This window comes from Falco peregrinus, chromosome 4, assembly GCF_023634155.1.
Source record: "Falco peregrinus isolate bFalPer1 chromosome 4, bFalPer1.pri, whole genome shotgun sequence".
NCBI classification, from domain to species: domain Eukaryota; kingdom Metazoa; phylum Chordata; class Aves; order Falconiformes; family Falconidae; genus Falco; species Falco peregrinus.
This window is the reverse complement of record NC_073724.1, coordinates 8,527,686-8,546,004: the sequence shown is the minus strand read 5'-3', so window position 1 is coordinate 8,546,004 and position 18,319 is coordinate 8,527,686. Positions and strand designations below refer to the sequence as shown.

At 50.4% G+C, this 18,319-nt stretch overlaps 1 protein-coding gene across 1 annotated transcript in view; it reads right to left on the bottom strand.

The window, feature by feature from the left end:
- Positions 1-4,648, bottom strand: part of IGSF3 (immunoglobulin superfamily member 3) — a 100,183-nt gene extending 95,535 nt beyond the window's left edge. Inside the window, 1 exon segment of the mRNA XM_055802419.1 lies at positions 4,171-4,648. Within this exon segment, the coding sequence (XP_055658394.1) occupies positions 4,171-4,213 (43 nt within the window). The 5' untranslated portion in view covers positions 4,214-4,648.
- Positions 4,649-18,319: the final 13,671 nt, after the last annotated feature.

The following is an 18,319-nucleotide window of genomic DNA, read 5'->3' as shown; positions in this document are numbered from 1 at the left end:
TTCTCCTGGTGCTGCAAGTTCCTGGGCAGGGTCTGCAGATTGCTAACAGTCAGCGAGGAGCACTCTTTCTGGTCACAGCACTCCATCTGACTTCCAACAAACTAAAACATCTCTGGCTTCGTACTAAACTGTATGACCTTTAGGTCAATGGCGGAATCCATGACTGATTACGTAGGGGTAAGAAAGAAGCCAAGAGAGACCAAAAGCAAGAACTTTAAAAGAATTAACAAAAAAAAAAAAAAAAGGTGGTTTCCTGGTCCAAAAAATTCCATAAGCCTCCCAACACAGAAGTGATGCTCTCCCTATGACACGGTCTCTCTCACCCCTCTCCCTGTGGTCTGCAGCGCGCTGTTTATTCTACCTTCCACTTTGTATAATGGGTCTGGTAAAAGTGTTCCAAGTACACATTCGATTTACAATAAAAATTGCTTTAATAAAGACATCTAAGTTGACGGAAGGTCAACTAAAAGACGACAATTCACATAAACCAAAACCTCCTGTGTAAATAAACAGGATTTGCAGGAGCCTCAGGATGTCAGGTGGTCTGGCCAAGACTGCAGGGAGGGAGTCACCCCATGAAAAACTACATTTGGGGATGTGCAAGAGCGGAGCCTGCCAGCCCGGCACCGACGGTTGCAGCAACTTCCCATCACGCTCAGGAAACGCAGAGGGCCGGCTGAACCGCATGGAGAAATGAGGCAACAGCCAGGGACACCTGTAGAGCCCCCATCCAACACACTCCCCAAAAGAAGCCGAGCTACAGCCCACCCGGGATCAGTCTAGGTCCAGCACCACACACCACAGCGATCCAGAGGCAGCAAACACAGGGGTGAAAGCAGCACAATCAGCTGGCAAAACGAAGCTCGCGGCGGAGGACTTCGGGCAGACGCAGATGGAGAAAGCACGATCTTGGCCACTGCTGCTAACAACGCATCGAGGAGCAGATGAGGCGCCGGCAACGTTCCTGGGCTGCTAGCTTTGGTAAACAAAAACAACCCCAAACCCCGTGTGTGCAAACATCCACTCTGCCATTTTCTCCGCCTGCTCCCCTTCAGCCAAGCAGCCTTCAGCTCTAGCGCACCTAGGCTTGCGCGCCAGCCACCGACCCCCTCGGCGCCCGTGCCTGGGCAGGCAGCAGGAGAGCAGCAGGGTGCGACAGCAGAGCACTCCAACAGCAGTCAACTGCACACTGCTGTTCCCCAGCCAGCACCCCTTCCCCTCCAGGAGACAGGCCTTCATGATCATCCCTTCTTTCTCCAAGAGTCACCTCTGCATCATTATTTCACTCCAACGTGCCATTTACAAGTGAGCTGCAGTTTCAAGAACTTACACGCAGGCTCTACTCCCCTCTAGGAATCACAAATAAATCACCAATTACTATGCATGAATAGAGAGAGGAAGAGGGTAATGAGCCTATGTACATATATACATATGCAATGTTTGAACACAAAGAGCTGTAAATTGCATTCACAGGTGGTATTCTGGAGACTGCAGGAGACTCAAAAGCAGAACTATTCATAAACCAGTCACCGACGTGAATGAATTCAGCATTCCCCAGAAGCCTATTGTGTTTCCTATATATTATACTATAAATATGGGGAGTATCAGACTTTGCATCCCCGCCAAAAAGAAGGTAAATCTTGAAACTACACATAGGATTAGCACTGGCTGGCACAAGTATTAATGGTCTCATCGCTGCATCAGTATTATTTACGGCACTTGCTCTATTTTCCCATTTTGTACTTGCTGTGATGAAGTGCCACTTGTTTAAAGAACCCTGTAACAAACACTGCAGCAAGAAGGGAAAAAACAGCAGAGATCTACAAATGTTACACCCACATGCCAGATGTGGGTTTTCAAACCCTGGGTTTGCAGTTACTTGGATTCTGGTAGCTAGTTAATGCTTGATATATACTATATTAAATCATCCACCAGCTCTTTCCATAACCACAATTCCTCCTTCAGCGATTCTCCTGAGTTTGCAAAAGGATAAGGAAAAATTGAGTTGTATTTCTTTTTCTGCATACCCAAGCCATAGTACCTTATCCATATAGTCTAGCATTATCATTACTTGTTTGGAAAGCAACAGTCCTTTTCTAGCCAGTCAGAGATTTACGTTACAAAATAAGGCTTTTTATTCCAGCCTCTTCCCCACTAAGTCAACTGATGTCTCGGTGTTACTAACAGCAACGTAAAGCACTTCTCTGCAACTCGAGGCTTTCAGACCGATCACTCATCCCTGTTTTGTTACAAACCAACAGACGGGCAGACGCAGATGAACTGTTTGAAGAAATCCAGGTGAAAAACAGCAAAAGAAAACTAACTCCAAGCATGCACGTGGTACGCTGCCTGCTGTTAAAAACAGCTCACATTTAACACAAGGAGGCCAGCAAACCATTTTTACAAACTAGATACATCCGTGGGATTTGGGGACCACTGAAAAGCAACCGATTCTTCAAGTGACAGAAGACACCTCGCAGCTCATCCCCCCTGGGGAAGGGTGAAGGCACGTGGAAGAGCCAGTTTCAGGTCAAACCCAGAGAGCCAATTCCTGCAAGCGGAGAGTCGGGGGCGGTCTCGGCAGCCGGCCAGGCACCCAGTTCGCCCCGACATGGGGTGTACAGCGCAGGCTTGGCGGGTCCCACTTCTGTACGGCTGCGGGAAGCCTTCGGCGAGACGATGGATGCCCTCTGCTGCTACGCCGTCGCAGCAGCCGGGTGCGCTTCCCGAGTGGCGTGCAGGCAACCGACCGCTCGCCCGCTCCATATTAGGAAGAGTTAATCCAGAATAGTGTTATTGTTCTTCAACAGGAGAGATGGAGCGTGTGAAGCCAAGCCAGCAAGAGGCTGCCGTTCGTCTACACCCATCTTGCGGGCTACAACAGCCTGCCTGTACTCACGCAGCAAAGTCACCCTGGATAAACTTAGCTTTAAGATGGTTTGTATTTTTTTTTTTTTTCCAGGGAACCCAAGGAAGAAAGCTACTGGTTAAGGGAAGTTTGAACCTCCTCCCAAACCATTTCAAAGAGTCATTTCTGTTTCCTAAAGACAGATACAGCGCATGAAAAACCACACACACAAGCAAATTAAGAGACATGGAAGCACAACTGATTCAAGTAAAGACGTTTCCAAATTGGCAGAGCAGGCATGTGACAATTCTCAAGACAGTAAAGATGCCAGCCTTGCTGCTTCTTTCCTCAGTAACATTCAAGCCAGCAGAAAATCTCACCGACGAAAAGGCAAATCAAAACAACTCCGAGGCTGCCCTGTGCAGACCCGGGCAGAGAGCAGCATGAGGGTGCCGCGCTGCATTTTCCACCAGCACTAAGCCAGGCACATCGGGCTGCCTCAAAGAAAACCCTAAGCGGCTTTCTAATTGTCTGGTGTCCGGCTTTTCCCAAATTCGTAGTAAGGGATCTTGCATTGCTCCAGCACCCCTCACCCAGCAGCGGGGTCCCAAAGGACGTTACAGAACCGCGTACGCTTCCCCCCGGGCAGGCACTCGCGGGATGGGACACAAACACGCCGAACGAACGGTCCGCAGGGTATGAAACGCCGGCAGGAGGGGAAAGGGGTACAGGAGGAGTTCGCAGAGACAGCACAAAGCATTCAAAATGCATTTCTCCTTCCCCTCTACGTTTCAACGTACGCTTCGAGAGCCAAGAGGAGGACTTTGTTTCTGCAGCCCACCTTACCCCGGGCATTTTCTCTTGCTTTCATTGTGCTCAACACCCACCCGTAACTCCCAGCCCTCACGGTTCCCCTCCGAGCCGTGCCCCGACCCCGGCAGGGCGCAGCCCCGCGCCGGCCGCTGCCCCCCAAGTTGGTGCCGGTGCCCAGAGCGGAGCCGCCCGTCCCCTCCGCTCCCAGCCCCGGCCGGAGCCCGCGCCGCGCCCCGGGGCTCGGCCAGAACGGTCACCGGGGTACGGCGGGTGGAGAGCGAGCCCTGCTTTATTGTACATGTACATATATATACGTATGTATTTATCCCACCCCCCACCTCCGACCGCAGGCACAGTGCGGGCGGCGAGAACTCCGCGGGAAGGCGCTGGGTGATTTCGGCACGGGTGACCCTCCCGGAGGCAGCGCACCCGCCGGGGGTCCCGTCCCGTCCCGACCCGCCCGGCGGACCCCCGGTCCCGTCCCGCCCCCGCCGGCCACCGGCACTTACCGAGGAGGAGGAGGGAGGCCAGCTGCGGCCGCAGGGTCCGCATGGCTGCCGGGGCGCGGGGCGGCGGCCGCCCTTACCTCCCGCCGAGGGGCGCCGCGGGGCGCCGGCTCCCGGGGCAGGCGTCGCGCCGGGCCCGGCGGCACAAAGGGAAGGCGGCGGGGCCGGCACGGGGAGGCGCCAAGGCGGGCGGGGGCATCGCCCCCGCAGCGGGGCGGCCGCCGCGCCTCCCCTCCCCGCCGCTCCGCTCCTCGCCGACGGCTCCCGGGGGTGAGGCAGAGGACGGGGAGCAATCGCCTCAGTCCGCGGAGCGGGGAAAAAAAAAAAATAATAAAAAAATCGGGGAAGGGGGGTGGCACAGAGCAGCAACAAAAAGACCCCACCCCGAAAAGTTGTGAACGGGAACGGGGCGCCGCGCCCCCCGGCTTGCCGCGGCCCGCCGCCCTCACCTGCCCGCCCGCCCGCCCGGCGCTGCCGCCGCCGCCGCCGCCGCCACCGCGGGGTGCCCGGCGCTTCCTCCGCGCCGCCAAACTCCGCCCCCGGCCCGCCCCGCCCCGCCGCCGCCCGCTCCCCCCGGCAGCAGGCGCGGGGGGCGGGCAGCCCCCGGGCGGCGGGCAGGGCGCTGCGCGGCCGCGGCGGCGGCAGGGACACTCCGGCCCGGCCGGGGGCGGCTCGGGAAGGGCTGTGCCGTGGGGCGGCGGGGCCGCGGCTGAACCGGGGTCGTTAAAGAGCGCAGGGATAAGCCCGGGTTCCTTTGTTTTAAGGGAAGAAGCGAGTCCTCGGGCGCTCCTGGGAACCCGGCTTCTTGGGAACGGGCATAAACGCTCGCTTTTGTTCCCATGCAAACGAAAAATAACAGCCGGGCTTTCCAAGTTTTGACCAACTCGTGACCGTCCCGCTGCGATGCGCTGTAACGGAGACCCGAATCCAGGGCTGGCGTTAATGCCCGGTTGCCAGATGTGATCCCCCCCCAGTGAGCAGGCACTGCTGCACTTGGGATGCTGCCCAGGCAATCAGCACTGCAATGTGTCAACGGCAGAAATGCATCAAAAGTACATCCAAGAAACGCTGAAATGCGTAAATATGGCGATGCTGGGGACTGGGGTTGATGTTGTTTGTAAATAAAAGATGAATGAGAAAGCCCTTCTCAAGGCTGCAGGTGTTCAAATGTCCTTGCAAACGAAACCCCCAGTTGCTTGTTTGCTCAGACAAATAAGAAAAGAGGCCAGGGGTGACAGCAATGGCAAGTCAGGTACCCTTCTAGTGCTCCGATCCTGCAAGGACCCTTCTCAGGAGACCCTTCTGCCTATGCACAGAGCCCCCAATGAAGTCTTGGTGGTGCAGGTGTAGGAACCCAACTCTTCTGTGCCACAGAAAGGCAGAAACCAGCACAAACCCAGGATGTCTAATAGAAGATGCCAAGTCCTTAGAAGCTGTACCCAGCAGAAGTCACAAGCTGTCTGTATTACCATATGGACTCGCTTCCCAATGTGGCTGTCGTGGCAGATGCATTGGTAGCCAGCTCCTGGTGACCCAGCAAATTCTGTTTCTGCAGGCTAATAATGTTAAGCCACGCCATTTTCGGAGTGGGAGGTTTAATTTGCAGCTTTGTCATGCTCCCTGAACAGAGGAGCCAAAGAATAACCAGAGACGTGTGGGAGAGAAAGGGTTAGCGTTGTATTTGCACTGAAAATGAAACTCACGCTTTGGCCCTTAAGCTTTAATTACATCAAGACTGCCTTCAAGTGAGACTTGGAAAAGGAACAGAGGTGATGATAAGAGTTGATAGAAAATACCAGTCTATTTGCCTTTTCTCTTAGGTGATTTGAGGGCTGAAACGTCACCCAGTGTGATATCGCTCAGCTTGCTCAGTATTTTTCACATGCAGTCTCTTATTCTAAGTCCTCACAGACAAGCCCATGAGTATTTAGAGCAAGCACTGTGGGGCTACTTCGAAGTAAACTTCCAGCATCCTTAAATGGATGCAGGATAAAGATCATTTACTCTAATGCTTCAAAAGATGTATAACTAGAGAAATAAATAATAGCAAAAGAAAAAAAAAGGCAAATTAAGAAATGCAGGGCACAGGCAGGAAGAAACGCTTTTTTTCAGGATAAGCTCAATAAAAAGGAAGCATTAAAGCTTGGTAATATAAGGCTTTTCTAGATGGCAAGGGATATAGACCACAGACCCACTATATTCCTATATGGACAAATTATTTCCATCTCCATCTGAAGACATGGGGAGGAAAACACTGACATGATTCAGGTGAGCTCCTGGCGCAGGTCAGGGACAAGTCGGGAGCGGACTGCTGGTTTCTTGGCTCTGAATACATCGCTTTTGCCAGTGGAGCCTGTCACAAGATAATTCAAGATGAATTTAGGTGCATTCTTGCTGTTTCCAGGCACTGCGTGACTTTACAGTGTACGAGTCTAACAGAAGCATAAAAATGCCCTGCAAAAATGTTATCAGAGATTCCCTAAACTCACATCCTCTTCTCAGAGCTCTTGCAGGGTATTGCATTAATGCATAGTAACAATAAAAATATAAAAAGACCATGGAAATGACATTATAGCATTATAAGATTAATCCAATTGCAGTCAAATTAGATTATAATAAGAACTGTGTGTGCTAAAGACTATTAATGGGAACCTGTGTTTCAAAAGCTTCATCACCTTTGCACGTGTTCTCCTCCCTGACCCCAATAGTAAAAATAGCTTGGTGTTCACGAGTGCCCTTCTTCAGAGACTTCCCAAACACTCTCTGGTCTTCTGAGGAAAACATTGGCCTTACTCCTGCATCAGTGGGGAAACTGAGGCTCGGGCAGGGAGACTTTCTCAAACCTAGGGAGGCATCCAGCCCTCCCTCAGGCTTGACTCCAGCATTTCGAGCTCCTGCGGTGGGACTCCGACTCCCTGCGGATGTCTGTCCATCCACGTGGCTTATTCATGTGGCTGAATGGGAACGAACGCCACAATTGCCGCAAAGACAAAACTGTTTCAAGCACAAGGGTGCTGCGAAGCAGCTTTCCAGGAAGACAGATCTGGGCTGCCTTGTACTCCCAGCACAACTGAGTCATTCAGGAGCGCCATCCCCAGCAGCAGTCGGATCATTTTGGTCAGGCCATGCGGTTGCTCTTTGGCAGAGGGCTCGCTGTAATAGCTGGAGGCAGACGGGCGTGACTCAAGCGATGCTGATGATATATACATTAGGTCACAACCCACACCACCACCTTTCTTGTTGCTCAGTCACTGGCAGCAGTCTGCTGAGGCTTGCTTCCCCGTTTCTCGCCTTGGCAGGCAGATATAGAGGCCAGACAGTGGGAGCTCGCTCTTGGGGCAGGGGGCAAACCACCCCGTGTGCCGCTGTTTGTTGAGCTGCTTCCTGCTCATACCAAGTCACGGGTGCTTCCCGTCATCGTCCCTGCCTTTTCTAGCAGGAGAAGCACAACCAACAGGTGCTGGTGTGTGACCAAGGGCCACCGGGGTAGAGTCTTCCAAACCTCTGGGCTGCCGGCGCTGACTGTAATACAACAGCTGTGACTGAGAGCTGCATCCTTTGCCCTAGGGAAGCAAGGTGACATCAACATCCAGACTCTGAACACGCAACTTGTGTGACGTGCACATGCTTCCCTTGACCCACAGGTGAAGAGTGAAGTTAGACTATTGTCCAGCCCTCAAAGAAAAGAAGTTTGGCAGAAATACATCATATGTACGTTATGCAGTAAGAATGCCGGTCCTTCTTCAGGTCAAAACGCTGCACACCCTCCAAGTACTGGACCCAGTGGGTATTTACCCCACTCCTCTGATCAGCAGGCAGGGGAGGGAGAGAGGCACAAAATAGATTTGCAACCTTTAGATTTTGGAGCAGGCAGTGACCTGCGTGGCTAATGGTTGCAGAGTATAGCAAAGAGGGGTCTGGGCCCAACCGAGCCAGGCAGGCCCCTGTCTTGTTTTCAGCAAAGCAGGAGGCTCCTGACTCCTCCGCAAGTCAGGGGGAGTGATTTCCTTCCTGTGCAGGAGGAAAAGAGGGATGGGAAAAAAGAGGAGGGGGAGATTTAACTGCAGCTGTGGGAGTGACTCCCTCCCTGAGGGCAGTGACTCCAGCCAGAGCTGGGGAACAGCTGAAAAAGCTGGATTGTCCGGAGAGGGGAGGTGTGCATCTGCACCCCCCTCCTCTCAGAGGCCACCTGAGCGTTTCAAATTGAGCAGTCAGAATCAAACCATCCAGTAACAGAAAGCACTTTCAAAAACAATCACCCCATGTGATTTGCCCGAGATCACACGCCACACAGTCCACAGAACTCCGGGTCTTGTGGCTACGCCAAGCCTGAAGATGGGCTTGGGGGAAGGTCAGAGCTCCTCCACCACTTTTGAAAGGGGGAGGAGGCACACCTAGAGCTCCCAATAAAGCAGGGAGGAATGGCCAGAGCCATTTAGTTTGATGGAAAGATTGCATAAAACATTTTCTCCAGGCCTTATTTACAGTGTGAAGATTTGAACATCAGTTTCACCCAGAGGAGAAAGAAGACATTTATATTTAATGGCCAACATTTAAGTTCCTTTAAAATGAGCTGAGAGGTTGCATTTGGAACAGAGAGAAAATCCTAACTGCCCTGGCACAAGCAGCAGTGCTGCTGTTGCAGGGAAGCTGGCATCTGTAAGACTGAGGTTTTGGGTCTAGCTCAGCCTAGGTTGCATCCCAGGACCAGTATGCCGGTCTGCAGATGGCACCAAGGCAGTTCCCAGGCAGCCCCATGGACATGAAGGAATTCCCATTTGTGTGCCCTGGGCAGAAGGACGAGGAGAGGGAGAAGGAGGGAGAACAAAAAAAACCCAACCCTGTGTAAAGATAGATCGACACATTTCCAGATTTTCAGGACATCTGTCAGCAAGCCCCAGAGTGTATGGCAGCTAATCCCTTTGCAGATTTTCTTTTAACTGTTGCTTGACAGAAGAGTATGCCAATTTTTTCATAAATGTACCCATGTCTGAAGTTGCACTCCGCCTGAGGTTATGATCTATCTGTGAGGAAAAACATTACACTACCAGCTTGGGAAATGACATTAGGGAAACATCTTGCTGAGAAAAATGCGGCAGATTCAAGCTTTGGAGTATGTCAGAGCAAAAGATGTTTCCTGAAGATGAAGACAGCCAGAGGCAAGGCAACTACCTGACTAGATACAGTGCTCCCACCTTCTCCAACACCCCTGCCAGCTCGCTCCCGGGCTGGGCAAAGCTGGTGCAAGGGAGAGGGCTGGTGCTGCAGTGCTGGGCTGATGGTCAGCTCTGGCTTCGACCCCCTGCTAGAGAGCTGCAGAAGTCCTCCCACATGTCCCCTCAGATGCAGCTGGAGCAACAGCGCAACTTGGTGCACACTTCAGGATCCGTGAGATCAAAGTGCTATAGAGTAATGCAAAGCTTTGTTTGCTCCTGATTTAATTCTCAAACGCTGTGTTTTATGGAGTTCAGCTGTTGCATCGCTCATCTGCTAAGGGAAGGCAGAACGCAGGCTAAGAGACTATCGTCCTGTGCCACAGTGGTAAAATGTCTCTGTCCTGACATGGGCAATGCACAAATTACAGGGGCAGAGAGCCCTTCGGTGGCAGGAGCACTGGGCTCATTAGGCACAGATGACACAGGCAAGGCCCCAGGTACTCCTCAGCAAGCTGCTATAGGCTCTGCTCTGTGGCCAGCCAGAGCCACAGCTGCTACTGGGACCTTCCAAGCTTCTGTAGGCTCTGCCTGAAGTACACACAGAAATGAACACGTTGTTTTTCTGCTTTCTAATTCCACCTACCGAAATCAAGCTCAAGTCCCAGTTTTGTGATGTTTTGCAGGTTAACTCAGACCTCCCTATGCTCTAAGCATGTGCCGGAATAAGACAAGTGAGTAAGAGGTTGACTCCAAGCCCCATGATTGCTGATGGAGCAGCAGTTTATCTTTGTTTGCCTTCCCCCCTGGGAAGAAAAGTGACATAGAAAAATGGGCAAATGGACATTTCCATTATCAACTTGTTTCAATGGCAACCAGCAAAAAAACGGGTGTTTCAGCAGTAAAAAGAGAAAAAGAAATCTCCTTTGCCAAATACACTTTTAGCCTCCCATACAAGACACTCTTTTTCTGATCGCATTTCACATTTTTCCATTTTTCCATTTTGAGGAAAGAAAATCTGTTTCCTGGCCTGATCTAACAACGTGAGGCTCCTTGGGTGTGTCTGAATTCTTTCTAAACAGTCCTGAGCGACTGTGCAAGGAAAAAAAAGGAAAAAAAAAAAGCCTCTCAGCTGCTGTCATTCTGTCATTTATCTTGAAACATTTCTTTCATCCAGTTAGCTCTGATAAGCACTTTGATTGTTACTGTGGAAGAAATATGTAATCATTAGGCTTCAGAGTCCACACCTTAATTTCTGTGATTGAAGCCAATTCATACCTCTCTCAATATTGGTCTGACAGCAAGATAGCAGCTGATACTGGAAGACAGAGGAAATTCTGCTTGTATTTTGCTGTGGGCATTGGTCACCTTTATGTAATAACCAAATGGTTTGGGACTCATCTAGGAGGGGGAAGCCCAGGACATCATGCCCTTATTCCCAGGATTGTTTTGCATGTTACATTTAAAAATCATTATATAAACCCTAAAATATTCACGACAACAGGAATGAAAGCCTGGGAGTCTCACCTTCTGCTGAGGTACCTGAATGTTAAATTGCAAGACTTGCTTTCCCATTTATCCCCTCCACCAGCCTGCTCTCTTTCTCCCTCCGCATTCCATTCCCACTCCAAGGAGCACGACTCTGTGGGGTCCCTATTCCCAAACACGGCAAGCTTTGCTATCTTGCTTCCAACCCAAACTGAAAGCACACACCAAAGGCAGCCAGATACCTGCCTGCAGCAAAAGCAGGCAATGAATGGCTTCTCTGCCACACTGCAAATGACTCGTTGCCTCCAACTTTTCAGTTCCCAGAGTCTCTTGAGGGAAGCAACAGGTTTTGTGCATTAGTGCTGCAGCTAGGTATTTCAAATGAGTGCACTGGCAGAGCAAGCACTGCCCGGTCTCCTTGTGGTGAGCTATAGGTAGGAGCTTGCCCAAGCATCCCTGTGCCGCCCTTACAATAGAGCAGGCAGGCCTGCAGCTGGAAAAGCAAACCTACGCCTTCAGAACAAAATGGTGTCAAAAGCCTTTCCTGGAGAACCAGGAATACCTCTCCCCTTCCTCTTTAACCCCTTAAATTCTGTGCAAATTAGAAACAGCATTGGGTACAAAGCCACTGTTTTCACTGTGGAGCAGGGGTGACCTTGGTTCACCGTGTTCCAACTTGCCCACCTGACAATATCTCGCACCCCCAGAGGCATCCATCGTGCCTGGGGAGGCAAAGGAGCCATCCTGCCCCAGGGCTTCCTCACCCCTCTCGGCTGAGCCTGCCAGCAACATGCCCATGGAATGTCCACAGCCGCACGGTTTTGTGCCCATTCTTCACTTCCCAGTGCCATTCACTTGCATGCTGAGAAAAGCTCCTCTGCCACGCAGCTGATGTGATATCTGCTGCTCAAGAGTGAAGAGAAAATTACTTCCAGTGTCTGAAAGCTTGTTTGGTGTCATCCCCCTCCTGCACCCTGTCACTTCTTCACAGAGGCCCTGGCTGTGGGGAGGAGGGAGCCCAGGCAGCCTTCTGCTGCTGCCCTTCCCATGCTCTGTCTCCTGCCCGGGCAGCGGCTGCGTCGCTGGAGACAAGGTGGGAGCAGGGCGAAGCTGGGAGAAGAGGCAACAGGTTTGCAGGATGCTTATTGCCAGGCTGATTTGCTGTCCTCAGCAATTTGCCGAAAACAACTGCTGTGACTAAAGCTGGCTGTGATACAGATGGTTACCAAATCCTGGGGATATTATCTTACTCCCAATTTACACCAATGGAAAAGACAGCTCAAGGGACAGAGCAGAGAACTGAGGTCGTGGTTCCCCCGAGGCAGGACCCGATTGTGGTCCCCTCACAAACACCCAGGGGATGCTGACTTTGACTCACTATCAGCCAAATCACCCTGGCCAGCCAGCATGGACAGGTTTTCAACTGCAACACTGGGTCCATCCCACCCACGTGGAAATGTGATGTAGAGCAGGGCTGTAAACTGAAAATCTGAAACGTTGCTCCAGTAAAACATATGCTAGATTCCCTTGCTAACCTCCCTTGACAGATAAGCTGTAGCAGAGCCTTCTTCCCCAGGGGAGAAGGGGAACCTTCACTTGCCCTAAAAAGGCTTCTGGCTCTAGCTAGTGGAGTTCACCAGCTGCTTTTCAAGAAGAACCATTTGCTCTGTTTTGTTTTCTTTCAAGTACTGTTTAAATTCCTCTGCACACAGGCATCTCAAGCCAGAGCTAATGCTGCAACGGACGGCCAGAGCTGAGGAAGGAGTGTCATCTGCTGCTTGTCTGCCAGCGCCAGCCCCCACCCCAGGGAGGGCCACAGAAATGGCAGCAGCCGGCCCCAGCAGCAGGGAAGAAGCCCAACTCCTGCGCTCTAACCTCGGCTTTCTTCTTGGCTTGCTTTAGGATAAACAGCTAGATACTGCACCCCTCTTTGCCTCAGTTTCTACCCCAGTAGGAAAAAGTAACGCTCACTGCAGTGTTTCATGAATTTTCTGGCAAGCACCCTTGCCAGAAGAGGAAGAGCTGCCAGTACCCGCACGAGCACTTGGACCAGGCTGCATGGACACAGAGACAGACCCCAACTCAGAGGCCTCAACAAAGCCAAGAAAGTCCAGATTTGATATCGTGATGCTCCCCCCAAAAAAATCAGAAAAAATACCCAAAGCACTCTGGTAGAAATAGAGCAAAATGAGGTTTTTTCAAGCGTGATACAGATCTGCAACAGCACCCAAGAAGGAGCAAGGCAGGAGTTTTGCAACCTGATTACAAGCTAGCTCCGCTTTCACCTCAGCAGTAAAATAAAACGGCCATTGTAACGCAAGCATGGTGTCACTGTGTTATTTCACAACTCACATGGATGGGATGGTCTTTAACATTCATAAGAGGAAGCTTCCTTGTACCAGCAGGACCTGAGTTGCCCTGTGCCTGGGGAATGGGGTGGTGCTAGAAGCTGTCATAGCCCCTGGGAGGAACGGGCATGGACTGGGGGCCCCGTGGGGAAGGGAAGAGGAACCACCTTGATTCACTGTTATCGACTGGTAAGCAAAGCAACAGCAGATGGATGTGGATAGAGGAGCATAAAGAAGCCATGAGACAACGTTACTCATCATGATTAAGCCACAAGAGTGTCTACATTTGCAGTTATTTAGTTTACTTGTTTGTAGACACACATGACGGGAACTTAGAGGAGGTGTGAGAAGGGATGACAACATAGTATTGTGCATGTCCCCAGCGGGCTCCTCCCTTGCCAGAATGGTCGTACAGGTACAACCCAACAATGTTGCTCTGAAGAACTGTGAAGGGAATGCTGGCACAGGTCTCCATGCCTCCCAAGTCATTCGGAAAAGGGCAGCCCAGGAACAGCTGAAGAGCTGTGAAGGTATGGGAAGTCAAGGCAAACAAGAGGGAGACAGAAAGCCAAGCACAAGGCAGACGACCCAGTCCAGCATCATTCTGAGGGGTCTCTTCAGAGTTCTGCTGTTGAGGACGGAGGAAAGGGCACCAGCCGTTGTGAGATGTCAAGAGTCCGGATGAATGGCTCAGTGGGCAGATGGCTAGGGAAGATGGCACATCAGCAATGTCATACAAGCCAAGGTCATGTGGATGGGAAGACAGCAAGGCAGACAGGGTGGAAGGACCAGGTACGTGGTGGCCCTGAGTGCAGGCCATGTGGCGTGGTGTGGAGAGACCGTGAAAGGCATCCGTGGGGAGGACTGTGGGCAAGAACGGGCTGGTGTTAGCATTGCTGAGCTTGAGCTTTTGACAGCCATCCATAAAGAAACAACAAAGAAACAGAATTAGATTTTAATTTTGACTAAAGAAGATGGGTGTAAAGACAAGACACAGGTTGACATGTTCAGCATAAAGGTAGTGGTCGCATGTTTGTTGGTAGATGAGGCTGGGGAGCAGAGACAGGTCCTGGTGATACCTGCTCGAAGAGGCAAAGAGACTCACTGAGGAAGGAAGGTGGCAACCTGAAGGATAGCGGGTTTACTTAATCTCCACCACAGCATTTCCAGCTGAGGTGCTCTGCAGGGCCTGAAATGGAAGTACCTATGCTGAGAGAGAGAAGGAAAAAACTACAAGAGTGGAATCCACAGCTCCACGTTTTGCGTATCTTTCCCTCCCTCGCAGGTCAGTCAGTAGTGGCCCCATGGCAGGTACACCCTGAAGCTATCTTCCACCTTCAGGACACAGCAGTCCTACATCTGCTTGATCAAACTACCTGCGCGTAGTTTGACATGCACGTGCATGAAGTTTTGCAGGATGGGGCTTGGAACAGGATGGAGTAGGATACATGTCAGGAAGGACTCATCACATTGAGCTATCCCCTTTGCAGCCTGGACCTCACGGTCCTGCCAGACAGAAAGCAGCATAACTAGGTAGAGCTTCCCAGAAGGGAAATTACAGTCCAAATATGTTTTCTGTATAGGAAAACCAAAAGAAGAAGAAAGGGAAAAAGAAGCCCTTATCTATATTTATAAGATGAAGCTTTTCCTACATGAATAAACCTCTTAACACATTTTTCTGGGCACTGAGGTTATATATTTAATAGGTTTTTCTGGTATCACTTGAAAGTAGATCACCACCATGCAATGACGCCTGCTGTACTCTTTTTCTGGCATCCTCACTAGCTCCCTTCACCCATGCCCCCAGTAACTAGAGCACCGTGTGTTATTCTCACCAGACTGTGAGAGAGGATTTTTCCTTTACTTAGGAACTTTCACTGGAAAGCGGCTTGCTTACCTCCCTTTTTTGGCCCTCTGTGCTTTCTTCTTTCCAACTTAACAAAGAACAAAGGAGACACTCTCCAGAAGAGAAGGGAAGGCACATACCCCTCGGAAACCTCCCTCCTGGCTCTTCGTTAGCATTCTGGTGTTGCAGATCAGCTATTCCGCCCTCGAGCATAGAGCATGGAGAGCAGAAACTTGCAGAGGCCCTTAGTCAGCCTCAACACAAGCGAGAACCTGGCCCCTTATGCTGTGTGCAGTGTGGCTAACGCTTACATTGCACCTTTACGAAAGCTTATAGAGCAGTGGAAAAGCATGTAGCTGCCTTATCAGCATTCCTAGATTTTTCCACTCCCTACTCTTTAACTACCTCCTTATCCAGAGAATAGCTCTCGAGGCCCAAGGAGCTCTTCCTGTGCATCGCTTCCCTGCCCTGGTGAGTGCTCCAGCATAAGCATCCTTTCAAGCAAGGCTCTGCAAATTACTGATGGACATAATAAGACCTATAAACCAAGAAGAACTTAACCCTGCAGGGCTACCTCACACCTGAGCCAAGACTGCTTTGGTTTCCTCCTTCCTTCCGCCAGCAGTTCTGCATTGCAACGCAAAGAGCAGAGCTCTTCTGCCGTGGCAGAAAACTTTAATGGGAGAGATGTTAGCTGTAAGTGACCATGGAGAGTGCATCCATCGTGTTGAGGGCCAGCTCTGTGGAGTAAGTGCTTTATAACCAGTATACTCCTGCTTTCCACTTTTCAGACTTGGCATTTGGACTCCTGTCTAGCCTCTTCCCCCTTCCTGCTATGTTGTGGGCAGAAGTTTCATTTTGTTGCTTTATTGTCTCTCACCTCCTTATTAAATACAATAAGTTAAAACCTCTGCCTTTACAGCCATCTCTCAAGAGGGGAAGAAGTGAGTTACTGTGGTGTCACTCCTGTGTTCCTGACCTAGGAGAAGAAAAATTGTGGGACTGCTCTCTTTTGCCTCTGCAAGGAATAAATAACTTGCACTGATTCTTAAGCTGTAGCTCACTGTAGACTCCTCTCTGTTTCCTCCATCCACTTCCCACTCTTTAGGACAAAATAACTGCCTCTTCATCTCCAGAGATTTATCTGTTCGCTTTCGTGCATGGACAGAAAAAACATTTCTTCCCCCGCAACAATGCAGCTAACTCTGGGGTAGAGCATGACAGCTATTTCACAGCACAGAAGGAGTGGCAGGGAAAATGCAGTTGTTTTTTGCCTGCAGAGATGGAACAGCAGATTGGAATGGCAAAAACTGCAATTTAACTGGAACCTTGAGAAATCCTTCACGGTTTTCATAATTTAGCCCAAAGAAAAAAAAAATCTGCCTGTAAATGCTGGATCGCCAAAGCATGGGCTGAGTCAAAGGGAAGGGCTCTGTTTAGTGAAGCACAACACTACCTACTGGAGTACCCACTTATTTCTTAGAAGCCTTTTCATCTACCTTGTGAGTAAGCCCGTTTCTGCTTACTTGTGAAACTGGGCAAGCTCAAAGGCAGGAGCACGAGGGCTGCAGATGAAATAGGGAAGGTGTGGGTCGCTGCTCCTTTGCATGACCCAGATGCAGCTCACAAAGCAGCCATCTAATCTTACCTTATTAAAGGGTGTGATACTCATGTGAGAACTAATCACAAGCACTTTATTATTTCTAACCCAAGCATTAGCCAACACTACCCCTTCCCCCCACCATTTCCCTGCCCAAACCTGCTCCAGAAAATGAAAGCTTCAGCAGAACTGTATCCCCACCGAAGCTGGTTCAGGGACTGCGCCTGACTGAGAGCACGGTAAGGTGAAAGTGCCTAGGTATCACAGTGATTAACCCAATATAATTATGTGCTCAAGACATTACAGATAATTTGGGGGTTCAGAGTGTCTGAGCTGGCAAATGCAAACCCTCTCTATGCTGGTAAGAGCGGGAGGTCAGGACACAGGAGAGGTACTGTTAGGCAAAAATCAACCTTCAGTGGGACCTAATACATCAATGTCATTCATGTATAAATTAGTAAGCAGAGTAGATGTTCTGTGCATATCCTCAAGGAGAAATCCAGCTAACAGCCCTGTGCCATCCCTGCCTGCCAGCTTCATTCTCTGCTCCTTTGGCAGGAGGCACACAGGGCACACAGGCACATCTTCACATGACACCAGGAGTCAGAAGGGGGAATATGCTCCTTGATTTCTCCCAACACCAGGAGTCCCAGCTCCCATACAACTCAAAGGAGCACTGGATGTCCTTGCTCTTCCTGATGATGCCTCTGTGATCCCAGCCTCCTTCAGTGGCCAGCAGGAGCAGGGTGGTGAGTGTCTCTGCTGGAGCTAATTTTCAGTGCAGCATGCTTCTCTGGCCAACAGCTTCACGCAGCACAGTACCAAACACCTACCGCACAAGAGCGGCTTGGCAGAAACACACCACGCAACAGCTCGGAGTTATCATCTCATCCCCGAGCGTGGCTATTCTGCTTTTCATAATGTGGTCCTGGCTCATAGCCCTGGCTCTTGCACGTTACAACACAGGGCTGTGTGAGAGGGGACAAAGCAAAAGACGTGGGGACGCCTGAGGATCTGGGGACGGTACAAACAAAATCTGAAGGCTCAGAAAGGCAGACACCTCTCCCACTGCCAGAAATCAGCTCTAGGGAAGATGCAGGACGTGACTTCCAGTTACTTCCAAGCCATGTGTGCCCTCTCTCCAGCCCTGGCCATTTTTCCTATTAATTTGCCTGGAATTATTTTGCAGCAGAGGTCTCTGAGCAAAAAAGGCTGGATCAGAAGCAAAAGAGTGACTGTTACATTATGCAGCATCCAGTCACAACAAGGGAATTAGATTTTGATCTGCTTGCTGAAGTTTGCTATTTCTACTCTGGTACCTGATGGTCAATTCGTTGCCAACATCTGTATAACATCAAACATTTGCATCCATATGGAGAATGTATAATTAAAGCTTGCTGCATACAACTGTGAAAACTTTCTCGTATCCTCCCTAAATTGCACTGCAACCCCCAGATGAGGGCTGGGAGCCAAGATGGAAAAAGTCTGGCATAAATATTTAACTAACTTCAGATACGTATTTCTCAACTATTAACTAATTATTTTGTGCCAGCCATAAATGGCATCTGGTTCGTTAGCACAGGACACATAAGGATGCTGCAGGTTGGACACAGAAGTGTGAAATAAAACGTGACTCCATGCTAATTAATATTAATGAATGGATCGAGAACCAACATCTCTTTGAAAATACGAGCTCAACAGGAGCCCGAGTGTGATT